Source organism: Saccopteryx leptura, chromosome 3 (assembly GCF_036850995.1).
Source record: "Saccopteryx leptura isolate mSacLep1 chromosome 3, mSacLep1_pri_phased_curated, whole genome shotgun sequence".
Classification (NCBI taxonomy): domain Eukaryota; kingdom Metazoa; phylum Chordata; class Mammalia; order Chiroptera; family Emballonuridae; genus Saccopteryx; species Saccopteryx leptura.
The window spans coordinates 96955032-96981649 of record NC_089505.1 but is presented as its reverse complement, the minus strand read 5'-3'; the positions used below and the strand labels follow the sequence as shown (position 1 = coordinate 96981649).

The 26618-nt window shown below is 40.7% G+C and overlaps 1 protein-coding gene across 2 annotated transcripts in view; it reads right to left on the bottom strand.

The window, feature by feature from the left end:
- Positions 1–26618, bottom strand: part of MICOS10 (mitochondrial contact site and cristae organizing system subunit 10) — a 43978-nt gene that overhangs the window by 1303 nt on the left and 16057 nt on the right. The window contains exons 2-3 of one of the 2 annotated variants that reach the window (XM_066372036.1): positions 3635–3682; positions 2048–2147 (exon numbers count right to left, since the gene is read on the bottom strand). In XM_066372036.1, coding sequence (XP_066228133.1) covers positions 2048–2147; positions 3635–3682 — 148 coding nt within the window. Of the gene's footprint in view, positions 1–2037; positions 2148–3634; positions 3683–26618 lie in introns of both variants that reach the window. The other variant, XM_066372037.1, reaches the window with a different exon arrangement.

The following is a 26618-nucleotide window of genomic DNA, read 5'->3' as shown; positions in this document are numbered from 1 at the left end:
CTTCTTGTGTTGTCCCTCTGATTCCCTCACCCTGGCTCCAGCACAGAGGTGGCTCACTAACATGGAAGGCAGCGAAAGGCCTGCCACTTCCTAACTGGTCAGCTCTCCCTACTCCCAATTCTCTCTCCAACCACACACAGGATGGTGGGTAGGGAGCTGACACCCTGGGCATGGTCTAAGAAGCTACTGAGCTGTGGTGGGATACTGTCATTAGAGATCTGTTAACAGCTTTTGACCAGAATTGGGACACTCATTTCTACCAACCACATTTTCTGCTCTACTTGTCATTATGATGGAACAATGAACAAGTCAATCACCTTTGCTTGGCTGGCCTCAACTGCAATAACGAACATAATATGATATCTCATAGCTTACAACCATGTCCTCATTTACTTCCCAAAACAAGCCTGTTGGTAGAAATTATTATCCTCATTTTATAGACAGAAAAGAGCACCTCAGAAGTGAACAATTCAAGACCACATAGGAAGCATGTGACAGACCAGGACTCCCACGCAGGTCTCCTGGCTTCTGTGATCTTTCCACTAGCCTCTGAGGCTGCCCAGATCACAGTGAGCACAAGGGTAACCCAGAAAGTAGATGATTCTACATATCCAGGGAATGTGAAGTTCTTTGCTGAAGTTTGTGTTGCTATAAAAGTTATGCCTTAGTAAGCCTGAGGCCATTAACACCTCTAATAGGATACACTATTTACTTCATTCATTCATTTTACATTTATCTGAGTGCCCACCTTGTTCCAGGCCCTGGGGATATAAAAACAAAACACCTCTCTGTCCTTGAGCACCCAGCTGCCTGTGCTCCTTTCCCTTAAACCCCACAGTAACCAGTACTCTAAAGTAAGGCAATGAATGAGAAATCTCAAGAAAATGTGCCACCTTCTTCCCTTTAAAAAATTTTTTGATTAATTTTACAGAGAGAAGAAGGGAGAGAGAGAAAGAAATATCAGTCTGTTGTTCCACTTATTCATGCATTCATTGGTTAATTCTTATCTGTGCCCCAGCAGGGGTTTGAACCTGCAACCCTGGTATATCAGGACGATGTTCCAAACAACTGAGCTACCAGGCCAGGGACCTTCTTCCCTCTTGAAGCATGTTATAATTTTTCTTCCTGTCTGCATTATTAAAAGTCCATCTGTAGACAAGGATTTTGGTAGGATAATGTGGGACATACACTCAAGAACTAAGGTGAAGGAATTAGCCAAAAAACATACAATACACATAACACAGAGACACCATCAACAGTGCGGTGATGGCCAGAGGGAAGGGGGAGGAGGGCTAGGAGGAGGTGGACAGAGGTGGGGGGAAGTGGAGACAGAAAGAGACATTGCTAGGGGCGGAGGAATCCGATGCAGTGGGCAGAGGTGGTTTGCTGAGCAGTACACTTGAAGCCTGCATGGTTTTACAAACCAATGTCATCCCAATAAATTCAATTAAACATATATACAAACAGAAAAGAATCTGTCCTCTTTATAAAAAGCAGAATGATGACTAAGTCTCAGAAGTCTTCAAGTTTAGCTTGGGTATGTAAGAGATGTCTACTTGAACAAAAGCACTACTTACAGATATTTTACACAGATCTCTTTACCACAATGATATATTTTCAGTCAGTTTTATCAATTCCTGTAGACTAACATATCAGCATGCACCTCAAGGTACAGGGGAGGGGAGAGACTTTAGGCATCAAAGCAGCGTCAACATCATTAAAGGCCAGAGAACAATGAGGATCTCAGCAGTGTCATATGACACATAATTTATTCATTATATGAACTATAAAGAATTCTTGCCTGACCTGTGGTGGTGCAGTGGATAGAGCATTGACCTGGAACGCTGAGGTCACCAGTTTGAACCCCCGGGCTTCCTGGTCAAGGCACATACAAGAAGCAACTATGCATTGATGCTTCCTGCCCTCCCCCCTGCAACCTCTCTCTAAAAATCTTTAAAAAAAAAATGATTTCTTCAGGGACGCAGGAAACAACTCTTTTTCTTTGGAAAGAAAGAGAAATATCCATTTGGTACATACTTTGACATACTTTCCATGTAGAAGATATGGAGCCTGAAAATCATGCTGACAGTTGGAGTAGGCCATTCCCAATCCCATGCCAGAGCCGAAGGCCAGGGGCCACATTCTCCCTAGTGAGCAGGAAAAGTCCAATAGGGCACCGTTAGGAGAAGTACAGCTTTTTCTCTGGCTCAAATACATACTGTTCAATAAATATTCAACATGCACTATACAGATGACATATTATGCTGCATTTGGTCAATGTTTCATCAACCGTCAAAAAAAAAAAAAAAAAGGAAGAAAGAGGCTATTAGTAAACTTATTAATTTACCAAGTATTTATTAAGTACTTATGCTGCCAGGTTTGAGGTATTAATAATTGTACATATGAATGGTACATAATGGTACAATATAAAAACAGTAGACAGAGTTGAACCTTTTAACTTCTCTTTAACAGTTCTAATCATTTGCTCATTTCAACTTTTTTTTTTTTTTTTTTTTTTTTTTTTTTTTTTACAGGGACAGAGTCAGAGAGAGGGATAGATAGGGACAGATAGACAGGAACAGAGAGAGATGAGAAGCATCAATCATCAGTTTTTCGTTGCAACACCTTAGTTGTTCATTGATTGCCTTCTCATACGTGCCTTGACCATGGGGCTACAGCAGACCAAGTAACCCCTTGCTTGAGCCAGTGACCTTGGGTCCAAGCTGGTGAGCTTTTTTTTTTTTACTCAAACCAGATGAGCCCGCGCTCAAGCTGGCGCCTCGGGGTCTCGAACCTAGGTACTAGGCATCCCAGTCCAACGCTCTATCCACTGCGCCACTGCCTGGTCAGGTTCAACTAATTTTTTAACCTTAACAGAAATAATACGCTCTCAGTAAGGTGCTTGAATTTTTAAACTATCTATGAATTTCACCAATACTTATATATATTTTGATTACAGTAAGTCACAAGGTTTACTTAAGCCAGTACTGTAAATGATTATTCCATTTCAGCACGATGTGTTATTTATGACATTCTAGTTATGTATTCCCACTAGTTCTTCACATAAAGAGGTCAACAGCCAAACTTCAGCTCTTCCAAAGAATGAAAGGGATATTGCCTGCCTGTGGCTTAGAATTTTTGATCAAAAAGCATGTGTTTGCTGAGGTCACCGGTTCGAAATCCTGGGCTGCCTGGTCAAGGCACGTATGGAAGTTGATGCTTCTTGCTCCTCTCCCCGCCCCTCTCTAAAATGAATAAAGTCTTAAAAAAGAAAAAAGCATGTGTTTTTCTGGTCCACTTGTTTTTATTACTAGAAGAACTCTCATTTTCAAGTTCCTTTTGAAAAAAAATGGTAATTAATTAGAAATACTTGAGCACGTAGATTTGACCAAATGACTCACTAGCATAAAGTACAGGCTTTTAAATGGTATCATATTTACGAGAGCAAGCACCCTGACTCAACGCCCAGGGGAATTCTGGAGATGCTCAACCCACTGTGACCTCTTTTGAGTCCACATTCTTTGTCGAGCTACCTCAACCCATAAATGCCTAGGCTGGCAGCCATGTAGATGTCCCTGCTAAGTGTATGTATGTACACTAGGACATTATGTTGAAAAGGCAGAATTACACTTACTTTTAAAGAAGGTAAGTGAGAAAACAACTCCTAATCCAAAACCAGTACCTGCAAAGAAGGAGGAAAAACACATTACATCTCATAATACAACCTGACAAAAATAAAATGACCATTTCACAAATGTGAGCATCTATAAATGATTTTGTTTCATTTAAGAGTGTTACTCTCCTTTCTGTCTAGACAAGTCCTGGGGTGCGGAAACAAGCCGGGAGGCAGCTCTTGCGGAGCGCGCTCTGCACCGCTTGGGAACACCCTCCGGCACCTTCCGCAGAGGGCCACAGCCAGTACATCACAGAAATAACGTCAACTGGAAGCTCCCTTTGTCATTTCAACACTTTGAGTGATGGCTACATATTTTTTCTTTCAAGATCTCATTAAAAATTTATTTTTTAATTTATTGATTGATTTTACAGAGAGAGGAGTGGGCAGGGGAAGGAATGAGAAGTGTCAACTCATAGTTGCTTCTTAGTTGTTCATTGATTGCTTGTCATATGTGCCTTGACTAGGCAAGCCTAAACCGGAGACCTCAGCATTCCAGGTCAATGCTCTATCCACTGCGCCACCACAGGCCAGGCTGAGTGATGGCTAGTTTTTGAGGAAGATGGAAAGGAGTGATCTAGAACAATTCCTAAAGGTTGTCACAAGTCCATGTCCAAACATGGAGATTAATCCCCTCCCCTCCACTCCCCTCATTTTACTCACAGGGTATTTTAACCACTATCTTTCAAAATAAAAGAACACACACAGGACTATTTTAATGGTCTGGGAGAAAAAAAAATCAATAAATACCTAATTTTAAATTAAACTTAATAGCCACATAAACTTGAAAAAAAGAGCCGAATTCTCATTTTACCCAGTATTCCTCAAACCTTGGTCTTTCCAGTGCTCCCGTCCACATTCTGCTAAATCCATGCATCACCTACACAATTATTAATAGTTTTCTTTTAAAAAAATATCATCGCATGTATTTAATAACTTTAGCCTCAACTTAATAATATTGGTGTAATCACAGATTTGAGTAATAGCTATATATATATTTTAATAAAGTGTTAAAATGAATGTATAATCATGAAAATAAAAATATCTGTCTGGGGTACCACTTCAGAAAAAAAAAGTCACCTTACATACTGTAGTGATACATGTCCCAAATTTGTTCATGCCAAGGAAGAGAAGCAAACCTGATTTTTCCCTTCAGATCTGACAACTGTTTTCACACCTGTCAGAGTGTGCTGATTCTCTTTACCGTCTGTTCCATGGCCCAACAAAGTCCCTGACTACTGTACAATTAAGCAACACACAGAAGTCCCCATTCTCACTTGCCTGAATGATTTTCAAATGTGAGCTACTGGAATTCCAAGAGCTTCTTATCTATCTAACCATGATTTGGGGTTACTGCACCGTGAACATGCAGAATACTCTTCTGCTCCAAACACAGAGAGCTTCATCACGAGCAAGCAAGCTAGTCTGTATCTTTTCTGACCCACCTTAACAATCCAGCTGATGTTGGCCTGAAGAAAGTATGCTATTAACTGAAAGACTTCTGATAGTTCTCCCCTACTGCATACATGGGGTGCATACATGTGGCCATGACGTATGTTTCCTTCCTATGACTGTATCCTACACAAATAAAAATTTTAATTAAAAATTATTACTTTTCCCTGTCCAACAGACCCTGCATTAGGTGCTGAGTTGGTGCCCAACTTTAAAGTGTAATATATGAAAATCATTCATGTCATCCCCATTTCCATATAATTTAATAAAATGGTAGAAAACTAGTCAGTTTATAGACCACAGTAACTGACCTACTCAAGACTGACATACTGAGAAGGAAAAGGAGCTAACCTTTCAGTATTTCCCATGAATACCCAACATTATCTTCCTTCCAATTACTTGTTAAGCCAAACAACAACCTGATATGGTATTATCCCCCATTTTCCAGTTGCAGAAACTAACTCGCTCAAGGATACTGTTCAGTCAGTGGTAGAGCAGTGAACTGGGCCCAAGTCTGCCAGACTCCAAAGCCACTATACCCACTATGTGTCCTGACATTGGATCCCCCTAAAGTTTCAACCCCGAAACAATCACGACCTCCCAAGGGAAACAGGAGTATCAAGATTTCTACTGCCAGTGCAGTAAGATACAGCCAAAAAACAAAGTGTGCTTCCCATGCAACAGTCCAGAACGCTAGGCAACCAGGCTAGTAACAAGTCTACACAAGGCCAAAAGAACTTGTTCAGATTCATTCCCAGACTAATCCGACCGCACACGTCACAGACACAAGTCTACCTAGTAGGTATGAGTCAAGAACTTCAGAGAAATGGGAGCTATCGCGACTGATACTCCTTGGCAAAAAGCTGCTGTTGCTTGGTTAATAAAATGGCACAGGGCTCAATTTCAAAACGACTTGCCTCACCCGCTTGCAGCTGGAAGATGAGTAAGACAGTAAATTGGTACTAGAAAATGAGGTAAAGGATTTGGACTGGCTTGCAGATTTCAAACCAGGCAATGGGATGGGGAGGTAGGCCAGTAAAAACATAATGGCTTACAATCAGAGCTTTTGGTCTTCTCCATCTGGAAGGCAATTTTTTGGCAAACAAATCAAAAGCCCAAAAGGAAAATATTTCAGCATTTTTCTTGTCCCTCTGACTCCATGCCTGTCTCTCCTATTTTCCCCCCAAGGAAAGAAAGCTCTCTGATGTTCAACTTTTCCTAGCAGGAGACCAAGAATGATGCTAAGCCCACTGCTAACCATATCGCTCAACCACAAAGATGAGAAAAGCTTCAACATCAATCAATATTGAGTAGAAAATCTTTAATCTCTAGATTTCATTTAAGTTTAGGTACATGCCTAACCCCCTAGTTTTGCTCCTCCATAAGGCAGTTATCTGCAAGGATACAGAGATCAGACCAGCCAAAGACAGAGTGTGCTCTGGATCTTGGTTACATTGGGCTGCTACATCTTCAAGTCTTAAAAGTGATTTACCGTGCCCTTTCTATATTTTTAAGACACAAAATAACAAGAATGTCCTCTTCAGAAAAAAAAAATGTGAAAAATTATTTTTAAATGCCAGTGTTTTACTTAAAGCTAACTATCTCAGTTATTTAAGAGATAAACAATGGAGGAACTGCTGATGAGTTTTACAGGTTCAAGTTCTCACATGCTCAACTTTCTTTTAAAAGGCAACATGTTGCTTCAAAGAAAGTCCCACCTGATCAGGGGACACCAACTCTGCAGCTGTTTCCACTAAAGATTGGCACCTCAACCCCAGGTTTAAACTTCATTAACAATAAAACATGAAAGGTTTGTCTTACAATAAAAACAAACCAACATGGAAAAGAGAAGAGTTTTCTCTGCCTTTGGCCACTTTTTTCTGTTGTTGCAAGACAAGCTCTCTTAGAGGAAAAAAGCCAAAGGAAAAAGTACAAAGCATTTTTCACCTTCCCTGGAAGCAAACATTTAACTATGAACACAGTTTATATAACTTTGCCTCCCCCCCCCCCCCCAAGCCTGTTCTTTTGGTCCATGCATCTGAAATGACAAATAACTCTAAAGTAAAGAAATGCCTGATTATAAGTACACATCTTCCTCATGGTAAAAGCCCAGTTATTGGGGGGAGACCTTGGAGGGGGGGACAAGGAAAAAAACCCACAAAAAAACAAAAAGAACCCACAACAGAGGAGCCTTATGGAATTGACATTAGGCAAAGAGCCCGTGTTCTGAAACCATTTCTTTTGGAGAGGAAAAAGAATTGGCACAAATTCTTTCAGAAAGAAATTACTCCAAATCAATCTAACCCTGCACTTTAATGCACGTTTAGTGCCCAGAAGGACATCATAAAACTGGCTAGTAGATAAACACAGATTTTTAGGAAGGAGCAACTCCCTAACAGTTCATCTGATACTATTTTAATAACAAAACAACAGAGAACTCATTCCCACTAACTACATACAAAATATTGCCTTATCTTATGCCCAAGTGGATTCTATAACAAATTTAAAAGAATAACAACAGCGGTAGGCCAGTGCACACCAAAGCCACATTTTGTGTAAGAAAAGGGGAAGTATATGTTGATGGCTATTACTGTGACATATGGACAATTTCCAGTTAATCAGTGCAACTTTATTTAGAAAAATCTCTGCTCTCACCATGTCACAAGTTATAAAGCTTTTTACTTCACGGGAAATAATTAGGAAGCAAACATAATCAGCAAGAATTAACAAGCAGGCTACAAAATCTGATTGCAGTCTTGAGGTAGAAATGCACGTTGGATGTTAGCCCCTCAACAAAACTAGCAGAAGCAACACACGCTCCTTGCGAATCAACTTTGCAAAAGTTGCAACTGCCGACGAACTTTCAAATAAGGAGAAATCACTCCTTGTTCAGAGAGGCTCAGAAAAATAATGCTCAGAAATTAGCTTAGAAATTCTCTCCAAAATTTCAGGTGAGGGGAGGGGGCTCCACAAACCCACCTCATTGGTCTATTTAGTGTATACTATTTATATGCTATTTAAGGTCTCCAACTCTCATTTACCACTTTAAATCAAGCCCCTAAATTTATAAGCCTAATGTATAGTTATCAATACTAAATTTGATCTGCATCAAAAAATTAAAATTGCAAAGCAACTCCATTTTAATTTGCAGAATATCAAGATGAGCAGAAACTTACCGTAAGTAATTGGCAGTTTATAAATGTGAGCTAAAGGAATTACAAACCAGTTTTTAAGATCCTAGAAGCCATGTGCCAAACAACTTTATTCTGAAACAAAAGATACAGCTTCCAGAAAATGAGCGACTTACTCTCCTGCTGAGTGGGACTGGAGCACTGATGTAGTGAGACAGGCCAAGTTCAAACCACTGCTGACGCCTGACCTCAGGTCACTGACTTCGCCCCGCCGGCCTCAATGTGCTCATCCATAGTAAAGATAATCTTACAGGGTTGCTGTGTAAGCTATCTAGCACTGTCTGACAGAATTCAGTAAGTGGTAGTAAGTTCTGCTACCACTCTAATAAAACACAGAAGATGTCAAAACTCTAAGGTAATAGTTAATCCTCTATTGAAATACAAGTCACTGCCTCACTTAGGGTTACACTGAGGGTGAGCCGCAGCTGAAAACCAGAACCTTTCTCCCCTCTCTTTGCATAGTTGACTATATTTCATTGGCATTAGCAATTGTTTCTAGGAATACATCAGGTTTTGATATATATTTTTTAAATAGGGGATTTCTTCAGACTCACTGTTGAACTAGAACAAAATACTTTAAAGTAAAGATTTTCCTAGAGCTATACTTATGTGCTTTGAACATGGATTATATCAAATTGACCTATTTATAATGGGCATGTTTTCCTGTTCAATCATGTTTCTATAAATGCTATTACAATCATCAAGTGTATTTGTTATGACAGAACAAACAAGAATGTGCTTTTATAGAAAAGGACCCTAGGGACTGAATTTAGGGAGAATTACATTTCCAAGAAACATTTTTGATTTATGAAAGATGCTCAGGGCCCAATTTATGAGGGAAAAAAACGTTTTGTCAGTTCCAAACTATGTTACTTAATCCTTTGAAGCAAAGACAGATTGTCCCAGGTGTCCATGTGTAAATGCCAAGTCATGTGAATTAACCAAGAAAGTGTGCCAGACCAAAGACCCAGAGATGGTAAATTTGGTCTGTGTTAACCAGCTTCTTAAAAAGTCAACACTGGCCCTGGTCGGTTGGCTCAGTGGTAGAGCGTTGGCCTGGCGTGCAGGAGTCCCGGGTTCGATTCCCGGCCAGGGCACACAGGAGAAGCGCCCATCTGCTTCTCCACCCCTCCCTCTCTCCTTCTGCTCTGTCTCTCTCTTCCCCTCCCGCAGCCAAGGCTCCACTGGAGCCAAGTTTGGCCGGGCGCTGAGGATGGCTCTGTGGCCTCTGCCTCAGGCGCTAGAATGGCTCTGGTTGCAGCAGAGCGATGCCCCAAATGGGCAGAGCATCGCCCCCTGGTGGGCGTGCCGGGTGGATCCCAGTCGGGCGCATGCGGAAGTCTGTCTGACTGCCTCCCCGTTTCCAACTCGGAAAAATACAAAAAGAAAAAAAAAGAAAAAAAAAAAAAGGCAACACTGCTGCAGGGTATAGGGGAAATAGACTAGGAAAGTGGCTACTTAACAAGATCTTAACCTTCCTGTGGCTATCAAGACTAGACACAGTCTGGAACATCGGCAGGAATTTCTAGAGTGAACAGCAATTCTGACCAGAACACGCAAACCAGTCAGCTGAAAGGAATAAAGATAGGGAAGGTAAGTATGGGAGGCATTACTAGTAAGCTCTGCTTCAAGAAAAGCCAAACTCACAAAAGCGTCCTTTTTAAATGAGTACATATAGCACATGATCCACTTTCAGAATCCGGACAGCCATACAACTTTCCAAGAATGCACAAAAGAAGAAACATGGTTGTCATGAAAAAATGTAGAATTAAGTTTCAATAAGCAATAAAAGACGCAATGCATTACCTTTTTTATTTGGGGGGGGGGGTGCTTTGGAAGTACTAACACTTAATACTGTCAGGCACTGTATAACATTTCTAAACATTATTTCATTTGATTCACAGAACCACCTTTTAGGTGTACCTTGATCCTGGTCTTATAGAAGAATAAACAATGTAGAGTGACCTACCCAAGTACACACATCTACAAAAGGAGAATTCAAACTCAGGTTGCCTGCCTCCAAAGTTAGGGCTCTTTCCTACACACAAGGGTAAAACTTCAGAGAGGCCAGTAGCAGCAGGGCAATGTCTGTTGTTCCATGTGACAAAATATTTTTCTGGACTGTAGCACTATGCCTCAGAAATTTATAACTGTGTTACTTCAGTCCCTCAAGAAAAAAACAGAAACCACAGATATCTTACTTATTAGGAGTGGTAACAAAAATCTGAAATTACTTAGAATCAAGGAGAAAGTCAACAAATCAAGTCAGGAAATACTTCCCTGTGCACCAACTGGAGATAAAATGAATCCAAATGGGCTGAGGGCTGATAAATGACTTCAAATGACGCCAAACTGCTCAAAAGGGTATTCTGCTGTGAGTCCCTTCCCTCCCAACACCTCCAATACCTCTATCCCCTCCTCATCAATATCAGTAACTGGCTTCTCATCCTTGTGAAAGTAAATACAGTATAAGAACTAGGAGCCTATTATACCCTATGTACACCATCATTATAGCTAGTACGTTGTTGCCTATTCCTGATTCAAATGAAAAGTTCAATAGAGAAACAAGTTTTTCCTTACACATTTACTTGATTGACGTTAGTTAGCATGTATTAAGTAGAAGACATGAGGATGATTTCTTTACTCTTGAAGCATCCTGAGTGTAGTACATAGTGCTTATTTTTTTTGAAAAGTAGGAAGTGTTACATAGTGGTTATACTTCAGTTACAAGGTTATATGGCTGTGGGGGTAACAGGTTAAACATGACTGAGAATACTAATTAGGTTACTTAGTAGCTGTTTATAGGTCCTTGGGGAAATTACAGACCTTCTCTAGGCATCAGTTGCTTGTGTGGAAATAAGAACACTGACATTGACAATGCCTGTCCCTGACTGGGGAGAGTGAAGATCAAAGACCTTAGTGTGTGCAGAAAGCTTGGAAGAACAGTGCACTGCATAGTCACTGTCCTTGTCTTTTCCCACAAAATGCCTTTCAAGAACAAACTGAAACTTTAAATATTTACTGAGCACTGAAGGGCAAGAGTTCTAGCTTCAACAAGAGTCAGAAATAAGTAAGAGTCTCTTTCTTGGAGAGCCTGTGATCAAGAAGGGTAACAAGTCAGGTATCCATAAAAGTGAACAAAAGCAGATTCTCGGTGCCCTGAGGGAGGGACAGCATTCTGCCAGGAAGATTACTTTTCTTTAATCTTCAAAAAAAAGGTGGCATTTGAGTGTCTTAAAGGATAGGCTTTAACAGCCAGAGTTTTGGCATATGGCAGAAAAGCAGGATTTTGTAGAGAAACTGGGAGGGGGGGGGCAGCCCAGCTAAAGCATGAGGCAGGTCCCAGAGAGCAGAAGATAAGGCTAGAAGGGGGTGGAGCCACTCCGAAGGCACCAGAACCCTGGGCCAAGGAGTCCACACAGCACTTAATTCAGCAGGCAGGGGGCTTCCCTGAAGAGCTTTTAAAGGGGCTAACAAGACTGAGGCTATGCTTTAGGAAGATTCATCTGATGAAGGTGTGCAGGATTACTTGGAAAGGAAGAGACATTTTGCTGGCAGAATTTGCAGGACTTAACAACTGATTAAGTGTGTGTATGTGTATCTGGGGTTTTGGAGGGTGCAATGGGGAAGTCTGTCAGAGAAAATGCTGAGAACTTCTACCTGGATAACTATAAAAACACTGGTGCTATTTATAAGTCACCAAATAAACTTTTAATACCAAATCCCCTTAATAAACCTAAAATATAACTTGATTTATAAAACTGCAACGTGTACATTCTTTTCAGGAACACTATACTATATTAAATGAAGACTATTCACTAAGCACTTATGCTCAGGATTAAATCATCTCATTTTGATCCTCACAATAAACTTCTTTTATTGGCCCCATTTTATAGACCAAGAAACTGAGACACGAAAGGTCAAGTAACTTGCTTCAAGTCACACATGTGGGATTTGAACCCAGGCAGTCTGACTCCAGAGACGTGGGCCTTGACTACCATGCTACACCACTGCCAGGGTAGCCAGCCCCCTGACAGACATACGAATTCTAACCACCTATCATCATCAGTAATTGTGGCCTACCAAAGGGAACTAAATACCGTCCAAAGTTCATCCTGGCCAACAGCAGGTATAGGCTTTCCTTAACTATACAAACTGTGCACCCACCGTGTGCCAGGCACCATGCTAGGCCCCAGGGAATAAGAAGTTTCTGTACTCATTTAGTTCCCTGTCTAGTGTTGGAGCCAACTGATAATTAGAAACTCAAAGTACAAGATACAATGACAGAAACAGGATGTAGGAGAAGCACTGAGCAGAGTACACAAACCATCCTGGAGGGTTCGAGAAGGGAGGGTGGAGATGGTGGCAAGAGAAATGGACAAGACAGATTCTCTTTTCTACCCATCCAACCGAAAAATGTTCCTTGCATACTTTGGTCCCTCCTCAACCGCCCTTTCTGCCTTTCCTGTAGTCCAAGCTAGGCAGAACTTCTGAGTAGGGGTGATGACATTTAATGATGATTCTGAGATAATGGATCCTTAGGTAAAATATACGTAGTCATGGACACAGACAAATATGGCTAGAGAAGGGGGTCAAATATTTTTAAAACATACCAATGGGTTTTGCATTAAGGTATTATTGGTGAAAATAGTGAATAAAGTGCCCAAGTGTATAAGGCTACGCGGAACACAACACCCAGAAGACTTTATACTACAGGAGCATTCCTTAAAGGCATCGCTATTCTACAAAGCCCTATAAGTAACCTCTCCAAATCACTGGACTTTAAGAAACCAAAAATTTAGTTTTCAGAAACTGAGTAAAGAAAAAAAAAAATTTAATACAAGTTATGAGCTGAAATAAAATGAATTTCAAGTTGCACTGAAACAAGGAAAAAAATTTGTGATTTTTTTTCTTTTTTTAAAGTGATTTTTCAATAATGACAGCCACTCTTTTCTGGGAATATGTAAGATTAATAGCATTTATTCTAACATCAAGACAATATATGATTGGAGCAGCTAGATATACTGTAGTTTTGCTTCCAATCAAAGCGGGATATTTATGAACTTAAAGTTCAGGGTTTGTCACATAAAGGCCTATGCTGAAAAGGGTAAAAAAAATCCTGCAACTAATGGATTTCAATTTAATCATCTGATATGATGCCAAGAAAACACAACTTTCTCAAGACTACCTTCCTAGTAAAAAATGAATTATGTTGCTTTAAATCAATTGCTTCAATTAATCATTTAAAATCTACCAAACAAGAAAACTGAGTGGTTTATATGCGCAGGTTCTGACAAACAATCAGACACATTTGTCAAAGTTAAGTCTACAAATCCATCACTGATTCTGTGAATGTTACAACAATTACAAGTTATCCTACGCACCCTCACGCAGGTTTAGGTTAGATAAAGAAAACTGAAGGCAAAGCACGGGGTTTCAATTCCTCCCATATACACTGTAAACTATTAATCAAATAGCTTTAAATTCTACCAGAAGGGACATCACTGAAGCAACTTGAAGAGTCTATGTAATCTTAAACAAGCCCAGTGGCCACACTGTGACCTGCCCGCCCCTACCACCCTGTTTCCAAGACAGGCCTCGTACCATTTTTCTATTTCACTCCCCAGAGTCCATTAATATTCACCCATATTCTCCTATTTTTCTAATTTGTACTTAAGTTTACCTTGTATTTCTTGTTCCTGTCATACTGTATAAAGAGCATTTCAAATTCATTTTCTCTACTTACTTTTAAAAGTGACAAGATAAATTGTTAACATTACCAACTCTGACAGACTTTCACTTTATAAGTAATAGTTAGTCTTTTTTTTCCACAAGCATGCATTTGATTTAAAACAAAAACAAAAGACCTTGAGCCTGACCTGTGGTGGCGCAGTAGATAAAGTATCGACCTAGAACACTGGGGTCACTGGTTTGAAACCCCAGGCTTGCCTGTTCAAGGCACATACAAATAGCAACTACTACAAGTTGATACTTCCTACTCTACTCCCCCTTTCTCTCTCTCTCTAAATCAATAAATTAAAAAATCTTTAAAAAAAAAAAAAGCAACCTTGAAATTATGAGCTATGCTTTTTAAAAAGCCATCCTATTATTTGTTCCTTTTTCTTTTCCTTGTTTCCCATCTTGTTGTCACTTGCTGACAGAGTAGGTGTACACATGTATGAACACATGACTCCCGTGTTGTGTGAGTATTAGTCTGAAGGGCTATAGGGGGGAGTCACAGGGGTAAAAAGTTTGGAAAAGTTACATTTACCTAGGGCAGGATTTCTGGGCCTCAGCTATTACGGGCTGGCTAATTCTTTAGTACTGTCCTATACATTGTAGGACGCTCAGCAGTATCCCTGCCCCCTACCCACTAGATGTCAGCAGCACCCCCAGTGCTCCATCCCCCAGTATGGCACCCATGACATGTCTCCAAACATTGCCAAATGTCTCCAGGGGTGGGATATGGGGGGGTCAATCATCTCCAGTTGAGAACCACCAGTCTAGGGGTTTACAATTTATAAAATGCTTTCAAATCCATTTAACTATTACCTTTTCCTGCCTGGGCCGCATCAGAACCATACAGGGGTTTGCATTCCAAGTTTACAGATGAAGAAACTGAGGCTCAGAGAGGCAAATAATTGTCCCAAGCCCACTCAGCTCCAGGCCCAGCCCTCTTGCCCGTCCCCCACTGTTCCCCCACATAGTACTCAAGCTCCTCGCCCTTGCAGGGAGAAGCTGCACTACATCAGCGTTTCTCACAGTTCCCTTTCTTTCAAGGAGAAAGCCTTCCTTCCAGAGAACTCTTCTGTGGAAGCCCAGTACATTCAACAGATAAGAACTAAGCTTCTGCTTCAGGGATCCAAGTAGCACCCAGGACCTCCCTCTTGAACCTCATACTTGTGCTGGAGGGGACCCATAAATTCTAGAGCTCTAGAGGGCATATTTTGAAAACTGGTGATAAATGAATGCTCGTGTTTGTGATAACATGTAAGTTCAATGATTCCAAATAGCCCTCTCAGTTAGGGACGGTCTCCAGCTGATACACAAACCAGCCCATTCAGTAGAAAGAGTATCTTAAAGTCAGTGGCAGGGGAATAGAGAGGGTGTATGTGTGTACCTCGTGTGTGAGGCCCCAATGACTGGTCAATCCAGGAGAAGAGTTATGAGCTGGGATCAGAAGACCTATAAAGCAGCAGTCTCATGGACAAATCTGTCCAATATCCAAAAGAGAAAGAAAGAAGCTCCAAACAAATCCCCCTATCCGAATGGACCCAGGAAAAAGCATGGCTCAACCTCCCCAGCCATCAATTTTCTAAATCTGTGAAATCAGAAGGTTGAAATAAATTAGTGGTTATCAGCTCTCCCTGCCAAAGCAATAAAATTATTTTCCCAAATAAAATACAGGGTGGGCAAAAGTAGGTTTACAGTTGTGAGTACACAAAAGTTTATTCTATTATTATTTATTATTTTCCATACAAACAACTCTATACCTCCTTTCGCCCCACCCTGTATTACACTGAAAATAGGTAAATAAAATAGATCAAAACGGAGCTGCTCTGTTGGGGCAGGGGAAGGAGAGGGGTTGGAGGCCTGACTGAAAATCACTTACTCAGCTTCCCTTCACTTTCCTCTCTGTGCCTACCTCCACCCAATGGCAACCCCTAGGATACTCCAGAAGACATTTAAAAACCAACCAACCAAATGAACCCCTAAGGTTTCTTCCAGCTCTAATAATCTATCATTCTGTAAGTCTATGAATTCATGGAGGTTATTAAAATGGAGCCAACTAAGGAAAGCAACAATGGGACATTATATCCACCAAGAACAAATACATCCGTTTAACCTGTTGACCAATAAGAAACTTCATTAACAGAAACCAATGTAATTTCAAAGTTGGATTTTCACTTCAAACTACTAAACTGTTCAATAACAAAACTAAATAACAACAAAAAAAAACCACACAAAAACATTTATTTAAAGAGTATTCACATGCCCTGGCTGGTTGGCTCAGTGGTAGAGCGTCAGCCTGGCGTGCAGGAGTCCTGGGTTCAATTCCCGGCCAGGGCACACAGGAAAGGCGCCCATCTGTTTCTCCACCCATCCCCCTATCCTTCCTCTCTATCTCTCTCTTCCCCTCCCGCAGCCCAGGCTCCACTGAAGCAAAGTTGGCCCAGGCGCTGGGGGTGGCTCTATGGCCTCTGCCTCAGGCGCTAGAATGGCTCTGGTTGCAACAGAGCATCGCCCCCTGGTGGGCATGCTGGATGGATCCCGGTTGGGAGCATGCAGGAGTCTTGTCTGACTGCCTACCGGTTTCCAACTTCAGAAAAATACAAAAAAATAAATAAAATAAAATAAAAATAAAGAGTATTCACAGTCCTCAACTGTAGGAACCAATCAAACTCAGTAAATCATTTCTTGAAAAGAAACTGTTCTCATTTATTTGCTTACATTATAAAAACGGCAGATAATGGTCCTTCCCACCAAGAATCATCACTCCCAAGAGATATTTTGGATTAAGTTTATCAGTCCATTTATATAAATAAAATCATATATCACACATGACGTTCTACAACTTGCTCTTCTCAGTTTATAATTAACAAGGACAGCTTTCTGTTTCTTTTCTTCCAGATTTTTTAAAAAATTATTTTTAATTTATTGGGATGACATGATTCACCCAAACATACAAATTTCTTTTTTTTTTGTTTGTTTTTTTGTTTTTTACAGAGACAGAGAAAGAGTCAGAGAGAGGGATAGACAGGGACAGACAGACAGGAACGGAGAGAGATGAGAAGCATCAATCATTAGTTTTTCATTGCGCGTTGTAACACCTTAGTTGTTCATTGATTGCTTTCTCATATGTGCCTTGACCACGGGCCTTCAGCAGACCGAGTAACCCCTTGCTGGAGCCAGTGACCTTGGGTTCGAGCTGGTGGGCTTTTTTTTTTTTTTTTTTTTTTTTTTCTTTCATTTTTCTGAAGCTGGAAACAGGGAGAGACAGTCAGACAGACTCCCGCATGCGCTCAACCGGGATCCACCCGGCACGCCCACCAGGGGCGAAGCTCTGCCCACCAGGGGGCGATGCTCTGCCCATCCTGGGCGTCGCCATGTTGCGACCAGAGCCACTCCAGCGCCTGAGGCAGAGGCCACAGAGCCATCCCCAGCGCCCGGGCCATCTTTGCTCCAATGGAGCCTTGGCTGCGGGAGGGGAAGTGAGAGACAGAGAGGAAAGCGCGGCGGAGGGGTGGAGAAGCAAATGGGCGCTTCTCCTGTGTGCCCTGGCCGGGAATCGAACCCGGGTCCTCCGCACGCTAGGCCGACGCTCTACCGCTGAGCCAACCGGCCAGGGCCTGGTGGGCTTTTTGCTCAAACCAGATGAGCCCACGCTCAAGCTGGTGACCTCGGGGTTTCGAACCTGGGTCCTCTGCATCCCAGTCCTACGCTCTATCCACTGCGCTACCGCCTGGTCAGGCCAAACATACAAGTTTCAAGTGTACAACTCAATATGACACCATCTATATACTATATCATGCCATGCAAAGTGTGCTTCCGCCCCCATTTTCCCTCTTTACCCTTCTCACCCCTTTCCCTGACTAATGCCACCCTGCTGGTGTGTCTATGTGTTACGTATTAATGTTTTTTAGCTAATCCCTTCACCTTCTTTCATCCAACCCCCTCATCCCCCTTCCTTCTGATGGCTGTCCATGTGTCCATGCCTCTGTTTCTATTTTGTTCATTAGTTTATTGTGTTCATTAGATTCCACATAAAAGTGAGATAATATGGTACTTGTCTTTCTCTGACTGGCTTATTTCACTTAGCATAATAATCTCCAGGTCCATCCAGGCCATCACAAACGGTAACATTTATTTCTTTTTTATAGCCACATAGTATTCCCTTGTGTAAATGTACCACAGTTTTTTTATCTATTCATCCACCAATGGACACTTGGGCTGTTTTCACATCTTGGATATTGTAAATAACACTACAATGAACATAGGGTGCATATCTTCTTCTGAATTAGTGTTTTGGGATTTTTAGGATATATTCGTAGAAGAGGGATAGCTGAGTCACAAGGCAGTTTCATTTTTAACCATCTGAGGAATCTCCATACTGTTTTCCACAGTGACTGCACCAGTCTGCATTCCCTCCAGTGTAGGAGGGTTCTCTTTTTCTCCACACCCTCATCAGCACTTACTGTGTGTTGTTTTGTTACTGAGCACCATTCTGGCAGGTGTGAGGTGAAATCTCACTGTGGTTTTAATTTGCATCTCTCTGATGATTAGTGATGGTGTATTTTTTCATATGCCTATTAGCCATCTGTATGTACTCTTTGGAGAAGTGTCTATTCAGATCCTTTGCCCATTTTTTAATTGGATTGTTTGCCTTTCTGGTGTTGAGTTTTAAAAGTTCTTTATAAATGCTGGTTATTAACTATTAACCCCTTGTCGCACGTATCAGCGAAGATGTTCTTCCACATAGTGGGTTGTCTTCATTTTGTTGGTTTCCTTTGCTGTGCAAAAGATTTTTAGTTTATTTTTTCATTTGTTTCAATTGCCTGAAGAGAAATACCAGCAAAAATATTGCTATAAGAGATGTCTGAGACTCTACTGCCTATGTTTTCTTCTAAAATTTTTATGGTTTTGCAACTTATATTTAAATCTTTTATCCATTTTGAGTTTATTATGATGCATGGTGTAAATTGGTGGCCTAGTTTCATTTTTTTGCATAAAGCTGTCCAATTTTCCCAACATTATTGAAGAGACTGTCTTTACTCCATTGTATACTCTTATCTCCTTTGTCAAATATTAATTGAGGTGCGGGTTTATTTCTATGGTTCTCTGTTCTGTTCCATTGCTCTGTATGATCTGTGTACCTGTTCTTACGCCAGTACCAGGCTGTTTTGATTACTCTGGCCCCGTAGTAAAGCTTGAGATCAGGAAGTGTGATACTTTCCACTGTTTTCTATTCTCAAGATTGCTGAATCCCACACGTCCTTTTCGTTTGTTTTTAATTTATTGACTTTAGAGAGAAAGGTGGAGAGGAGCAGGAAGTATCAACTTGCCTTAACCAAGCAAACCCAGGGTTTCAAACGAGTGACCTCCTTGTTCCAGGTCGACACTCTATCTCTGTGCTACCACAGGCGAGGCAAAGAGCAAAATTGTCAATTTTGATCAAATCCAGCATGTCAATTTTTTTCTTTGTAAATTTTTGCTTTTTGTGACCTAAAATATCTTTTCTGAACTCAAGGTCACAAATATTTTTCTCTTGTTTTTTTCTGGAGGTTTTTAAATTTTTACATATATATCTTTTTTAAGATTTTATTTATTGTCCTGGCTGGATAGCTCAGTTGGTTAGAGCAGTGTCCCAAAGTGCAGAGGCTGCTGGTTCAACCTCCAATCAGGGAATGTACGGGAACAGGCTGATGCCCCTCCCATCCTTCTTCTCTTGCTAAAATCAATAAATAGTGTTTTGGGTTTTTTTAAATTTACTGATTTTACAGAGAGAAGAGAGAAGAGAGAGAGGGAGGGGTGCGAGAAGTATCAACTCACTGTTGCTTCACTTTAGCTATTCATTGCTTGCTTGTTGTATGTGCCTTGACCAGGCAAGCCCAGGGCCTCGAACCAGCGACCTGTGTTTCAGGTCAACGCTCCACCCACTGCGCCGCCACAAGCCAGGCTCTTCTGGAGGTTTTATAGTTTTGGCTTTCGCATTTAGGTCTGTGACCCTTTGGAGTCAATTTTTACAGATGGTAGAAATTTTTCTCTATATGGATCCCTGGTGATTCTAGCACAATTTGTTGAAAAGACTTTACTTTCCTCATTAACTGACTAGGCATCTTTGCCAAAAATAAACTAACTATATACTTATGGGTCTACTTCCAGACACTAGCTGACTCCACTGATGTGAGTGTGTATCCCTTCTTCAATACTACGCTGTCTTATTTACTGTAGCTTTACAGTAAGTCTTGAAATCAGATAATATTTCTCCAACTTGGTTTTTCTTTTTCAAAATTACTTTGGCTATTTTACATTTTTTATTTTCCTAAGATTTTTCTTTTATTTTTTTAGATTTTATTTATTCATTTTGGAGGGGAGGAGAGCAGGAAGCATTGGCTTCCATATGTGCAGCAACCAGTCAAAGAACAGTTTCAAATCAGTGACCTCAGCGTTCCAGGCTGACACTTGATCCACTGCGTAACCATAGGTCAAGCTATTTTACATTTTCACATACAGTTTAAAATCAGCTTCTCAATTTCTATAAATATCTTTTTCTTGCTGGAAAAAACAGAGATAAACTTCCTCACTTAGTTGCTAGGAGAGTAAAAAAAGGGATAACATGTTAGTGTACCAAATGCGATGGCAAACAGGCATTAAATTAATGTTAGTTTCCTCTCTTTCCCTCTCTCGGTCTTTAAATAAACAGGATCCAATCCAGCAGTGTCCTAACATTTCACTAGTGGGTCAATGGCTGTAGTAAAAATATTACCACACCAAATGACTTTTATAAGTAAATATTTGTATTTTTACTTGGATTCAACACTAAAATGCACTTGCCAGAGAAAGCAATTCAGCATATTTACTAATAAACTCTTTCAGCCCACATTTTAGGAAAGCATAAAACCACAGCCAGACAAAAATTTAAATGTTTTCAAGTTCCATATAGTGCCTAATTACATTTTCTATAACACTAACAGAAAACTCTCCTCTAGCAAGATCACAATGTTCCATTATTCATATACTACTTTTGCAAATGGAAAAAGTATTTTGTATTTGTTTAGAAATTGTTTAGGAATATATATGACCACTATATGTTTTAGCAATACATATAACAAACAAAACATGGCTACTAATTCAACAATTAACATGTACTAATTTGAAACCCAAACCTATAAACAACCAAAACCTTTGAAGTATTTTAGTTTAGACTAATTGATATCACTCACCGAAACGGAGAGGTATCAGTTTGCAAACACAGGCCATCAAAAGGCAATTTTTGGTGAGCCACCAATACTTTGTGGTAACCCACATTTATCAGATGAACTGATTCTTAAAGGAAAACAACAATTTGGTTTCTTTTTCCATGACTTTATTCAAGGCCTCTTTCAGTGTAGTATTTTTTAACATTGAAATGGCCTGAGCCTGACCAGGTGGTGGCGCAGTGGACAGAGTGTTGAACTGGGATGCGGAGGACCCGGGTTCAAGACCCCAAGGTAGCCAGCTTGAGCGCAGGCTCATCTGGTTTGAGCAAAGCTCAACAGCTTGGACCCAAGGTCACTGGCTCGAGCAAGGGGTTGCTCAGTCTGCTGAAGGCCCATGGTCAAGGTACATATGAGAAAGCAATAAATGAACAATTAAGGTGTCGCAACAAAAAACTGATGATTGATGCTTCTCATCTCTCTCCATTCTGTCTGTCCCTATCTGTCCCTCTCCCTGTTCTGTAAAAAAAAGAAAAAAAAGGCCTGAAACAATCAATTTAACTACACTTAATTGATTAATGGATGAACACACAAAGTCTGCCATTTAATGCTAAGGCAGGTCAGCTGGTAAGGCATTTAATATCCTATTTTCTTTCTTTTTTTTGACAGAGATAGAGAGTCAGAGAGAGAAATAGAGAGGGACAGGAAGGGAGAGAGATGAGAAGCATCAATTCTTCATTGCAGCTTCTTAGTTGTTCATTGATTGCTTTCTCATATGTGCCTTGACCTGGGGGTGGGGCTACAGCAGAGCAAGTGACCCTTTGCTCAAGCCAGCGACCTTAGGTTCAAGCCAGCAACCTTGTGCTCAAGCCAGATGAGCCCGCACTCAAGCCGGTGACCTCAGGGTTTCAAACCTGGGTCTTCCATGTCCCAATCCAATGCTCTATCCACTGCATCACTGCTTAGTCAGACTTGTCTTACTTTCTTAACGGGGGACAAAACCAATCTCTTTTCAAGAGGATGAATGCACGGCAAAGCAGTAACTTTCATCCTGTTGACTGAGCTGCATACAACCAACGCTCTGTCTCAAGACATACCAGAAATTAATAAACGGTAAAATGTTACTTGGGCTCCCCACTCCTGCCTCTCTTATTGGTCAACCACAACACCTTTCTCCATTTACAAAGGCGTGGCAGCACTGTTGACTCCTCCTGCTCATGAGCCTGCATTTCAAGTTCTGTGAATATTATCACTGTACCATCACCATTACTTCTGTCTCCATTCCACACCTGCCCTCATCTTATTTCTGGTTTCCTCTACTTTGATCCTCTGTGGCATGATTTTGCCATAATATACTAACCCATCTCTCTGTCTTCATTTCCAACTTCCTTTCCAACTCAACTCTCCTTGTGCAACGTCAGTGATCTTTCTAAATTCAATGTCACTCTTCAGCTTAACGTTCAGTGGTTTTTCTCAATGCTACACAAAGAGCTGCCATACAGCCCAGCAATTCCACTCCTAGTTACATATCCAAGAGAAATTAAAACATATGTCCACATAAAAACTTGTACACTTGATAGTAGCAGCATAATTCATAATAGGCAAATGTGAAAACATAAATGTCTATTAGCTGATAAATGGATAAAATGTGGTATATATCCATACCATAGAATATTATTTGTTAATAGATGTCTATACTACTCAAAGTGAATTAAAGATTAAATGCAATCCCTATTGAAATCCCATGACAGCCCTGGTCAGGTAGCTCAGTTGCTTAGAGCATTGTCCCAGTACACCAAGGTTGCAGGTTTGATCCCTGGTCAGGGCACACAAAACAATCAACCAATGAATGCATAAATAAGTGGAAAACAAATTGATGTTTCTCTCTCCCTTACTCTCTCTAAATCAACAAATAATTAAAAAAAAGAAGAAATCCATGACATATTTTTGCAGAAACATAAAATCCAGCCTAAAATTCATATGGAAACAAGGGACCCTGAAGAGTCGAAAACAATCTTGAAAAGAACCCTGCCCGGCTTGTGGTGGCGCAGTGGATAAAGTGTCAACATGAAATGCTGAGGTCACCGGTTCGAGATCCTGTGCTTGCCTGGTCAAGGCACATAAGATAAGCAACTAAGGTGAAGCAACTATGAGTTTTCACTTCTCTCCTCCCACTCCTGTGTCTTCAAAATCAATAAATAAAATATTTTTTAAAAAGAACAAACTTGGAAGACTCACCCTTCCTGATTTCAGAATTTACTACAAAGCTACAGTAATCAGAACAGTGTGATACTGGCATAAAGGCATATAGACTAATGGAACAGAATAGAGAGCCCAGAAAGAAACTCTTACATACATGTCAAATGACTTTTGACAAGGGTGCCAAGACCATTCAATGGAGGAAAGGACAGTCTTTTCAATAAATGGTATTGGAAAAACTGGATATCCACATGCAAAAGAATGAAGTTGTATCCTTCCTTACCTGCCATCATATACAAAAATTAACTCAATTGGCTCAAAGATCTATATGTATAACGTAAAACTACAAAACTCTTAAAGAAAACATAGGGCAAAACTTCATTACATTGGATTTAGCAATGAGTTCTTGAATACAACACTGTAAAATAGTAGGAAAAAAACCATCTTTTTTATATATAGATACCGTATTTTTTGCTCCGTAAGATGCACTTTTTTCCCCCAAAAGTGGAGGAGAAAATACCCGTGTGTCTTATGGAGCAAATGTTCATTTTTTTTAGTTGCTGTGGGTTCCCAGACAACTAGAAGAGTATTTGAACATTAAAGTCTCTTCTCATTTGTTAATAACAGTGCTAATGGTTGTTAATACTGCTGTTGAGTTTCACTGTTGAAATATTATTGTGGTATATTTTAGTATATATTTTAACACCATTTGGTTCAGAATATTTTTTTCTTATTTTCCTCCTTAAAACCCTAGGTGCATCTTATGGTCAGGTGCGTCTTATGGAGGGAAAAATACGGGTAGGTCTTTGTCCCCAGTTCCTGGAATAGAGTCCCTAAAGCCCTTGGAATTTCCTGGGTGAAGGAGTGTTTTTCATTCTAATGAGACAACAGTTGGTGAGCTCCTGGATAGCTTCAGGATGTGGGCTGGTCACCAGAGAGACCAAGCCAAGCTTGGAATTTTTAACCCCACCTCCCATTCTCCAAGAAGGGGAGAGGAGCTGGAAATTAAGTTAATGTCTGATATCTTTGTGACAAAGCATCCATAAAAGTCCCAAAAGTTCGGGGTTCTGAGAGCTTCTAGGTTGGTGAACATATCTATGTGCCAGGAAGGTGGTATACCCCAACTCTCCGGAAACAGAGCTCCTGCTCTTGGGACCTCTTTGGGAGCTCACACTATGTAGCTATCTCTTCTGGCTGCTCATTCATAGTCTTTAATACCCTTGGTAATAAACTGGTAATCTAGTAAGTAAACTGCTTTCCTAAATTGTATGAGCTATTCTAGCAAATTATCGAATCCTAAGAGGGGGCTGTGGGAATCTGTGATTCAGAGCCAATCACTCAGAGCCCAGTTAACAATCTGGACTTGTGATTGGCATCTGAACTGGGGGCAGTCTTTTGGGACAGAACTTTAACCTGTGGGGTCTGTGCTAACTCTAATGAATGTCGGAATCAAATTGAATTATAGGACACCCAGCCGGTGTCAGAGACTTGCCTAGTGTGGAAAACCCACACATCTGGTGTCAGAAGCACTGTATGTGAGGTAAAAGAGACATGGAGGTTTTTTTCATGCTCAGACATCAAAGGCACAAGCAACAAAGAAAAAATAGACAAATTGGATTTCATGAAAACTTTTAAAATTTTGTCTATCATGTAGGCATCCTACATAATGGGAAAAAATATTTGCAAATCATATATCTAATAAAGGATTAATATCCAAAACTCCTAAAAAAACAACAAAAAAAGATTCAAAAATGAACAAGGAACTTGAATTTACATCCGCCAAGGAAGATAAATGACCAATAAACACATGAAAAGATGCTCAACACCCTTAATCATTTGTGAAATGCAAACCAAAACTACAATAAGATATACTACCTCACACCATTAGGATAGCTACCATCAAGAAAAGAAAGAGAGCCCTGACCAGATAGCTTGGTTGGTTAGGGCACTGTCCTAAAAAGTCAAGGTTGCAGGTTCAATCCCCAGTTAGGACACAAAGAAGAATTAACCAATGAATACATAAGTAAAGCAACAAAGTGATGTTTTTCTCTCTTTCTCTCTCCCTTCTTCTCTCTCTAAAATCAATCAATAAAATAAAAAATTTAAGAAGAAAAGAAAGAGGAGGAAGAAAGGGAAAGAGGAAAGAAAATAAGTATTGGTAAAGATGTGAGAAAAATGGGACCTTTGTGCACTGTTGCTAGTAATGTAAAATGGTATAGTTGCTGTGGACAACAGTATAGCAGATCCTCAAAAAATTAAAAAATATAATTGACATATAACCCAAGAATTCCACTTTTGGGTATATACCCCCAAAAATTAAAAGTAAGGTTTCCAAGAGATAGTTGTATACCCATGGTTCATAGCACCATTATTCACAATAGCTAAAATGTGGAAGCAACCTAAGTCTCCATCGACAGGTAAATGAATTAACAAAACTGTGATACACACATATGAATATTATGCAGCCTTAAAAAGGAGTGAGCCTGATCAGGCAGTGGCGCAGTGGATAGAGCGTCGGACTGAGATTAAGAGGACCCAGGTTCGAGACCCCGAGGTCGCCAGATTGAGTGCGGGCTCATCTGGTTTGAGCAAAAACCCACCAGCTTGAACCCAAGGTCGCTGGCTCCAGCAAGGGGTTACTCGGTCTGCTGAAGGCCCGTGGTCAAGGCACATATGAGAAAGCAATCAATGAACAACTAAGGTGTTGCAATGCGCAATGAAAAACTAATGACTGATGCTTCTCATCTCTCTCCATTCCTGTCTGTCTGTCCCTGTCTATCCCTCTCTCTGACTCACTCTCTGTCTCTGTAAAAAAAAAAAAAAAAAAGAGTGAAATTCTGACATGTGCTACAACGTGAATAAAACTTGAGGGCATTATACAAAGTAATATGTCAGTATGAAAAAGACAAATACTCTACAATTCTACTTACATGAGATCCTTAGAATAGTCCCACTAGGGCCCTGGCCGGTTGGCTCAGCGGTAGAGCGTCGGCCTGGCGTGCGGGGGACCCGGGTTCGATTCCCGGCCAGGGCACATAGGAGAAGCGCCATTTGCTTCTCCACCCCCGCCCCCTCCTTCCTCTCTGTCTCTCTCTTCCCCTCCCGCAGCCAAAGCTCCATTGGAGCAAAGATGGCCCAGGTGCTGGGGATGGCTCCTTGGCCTCTGCCCCAGGCGCTAGAGTGGCT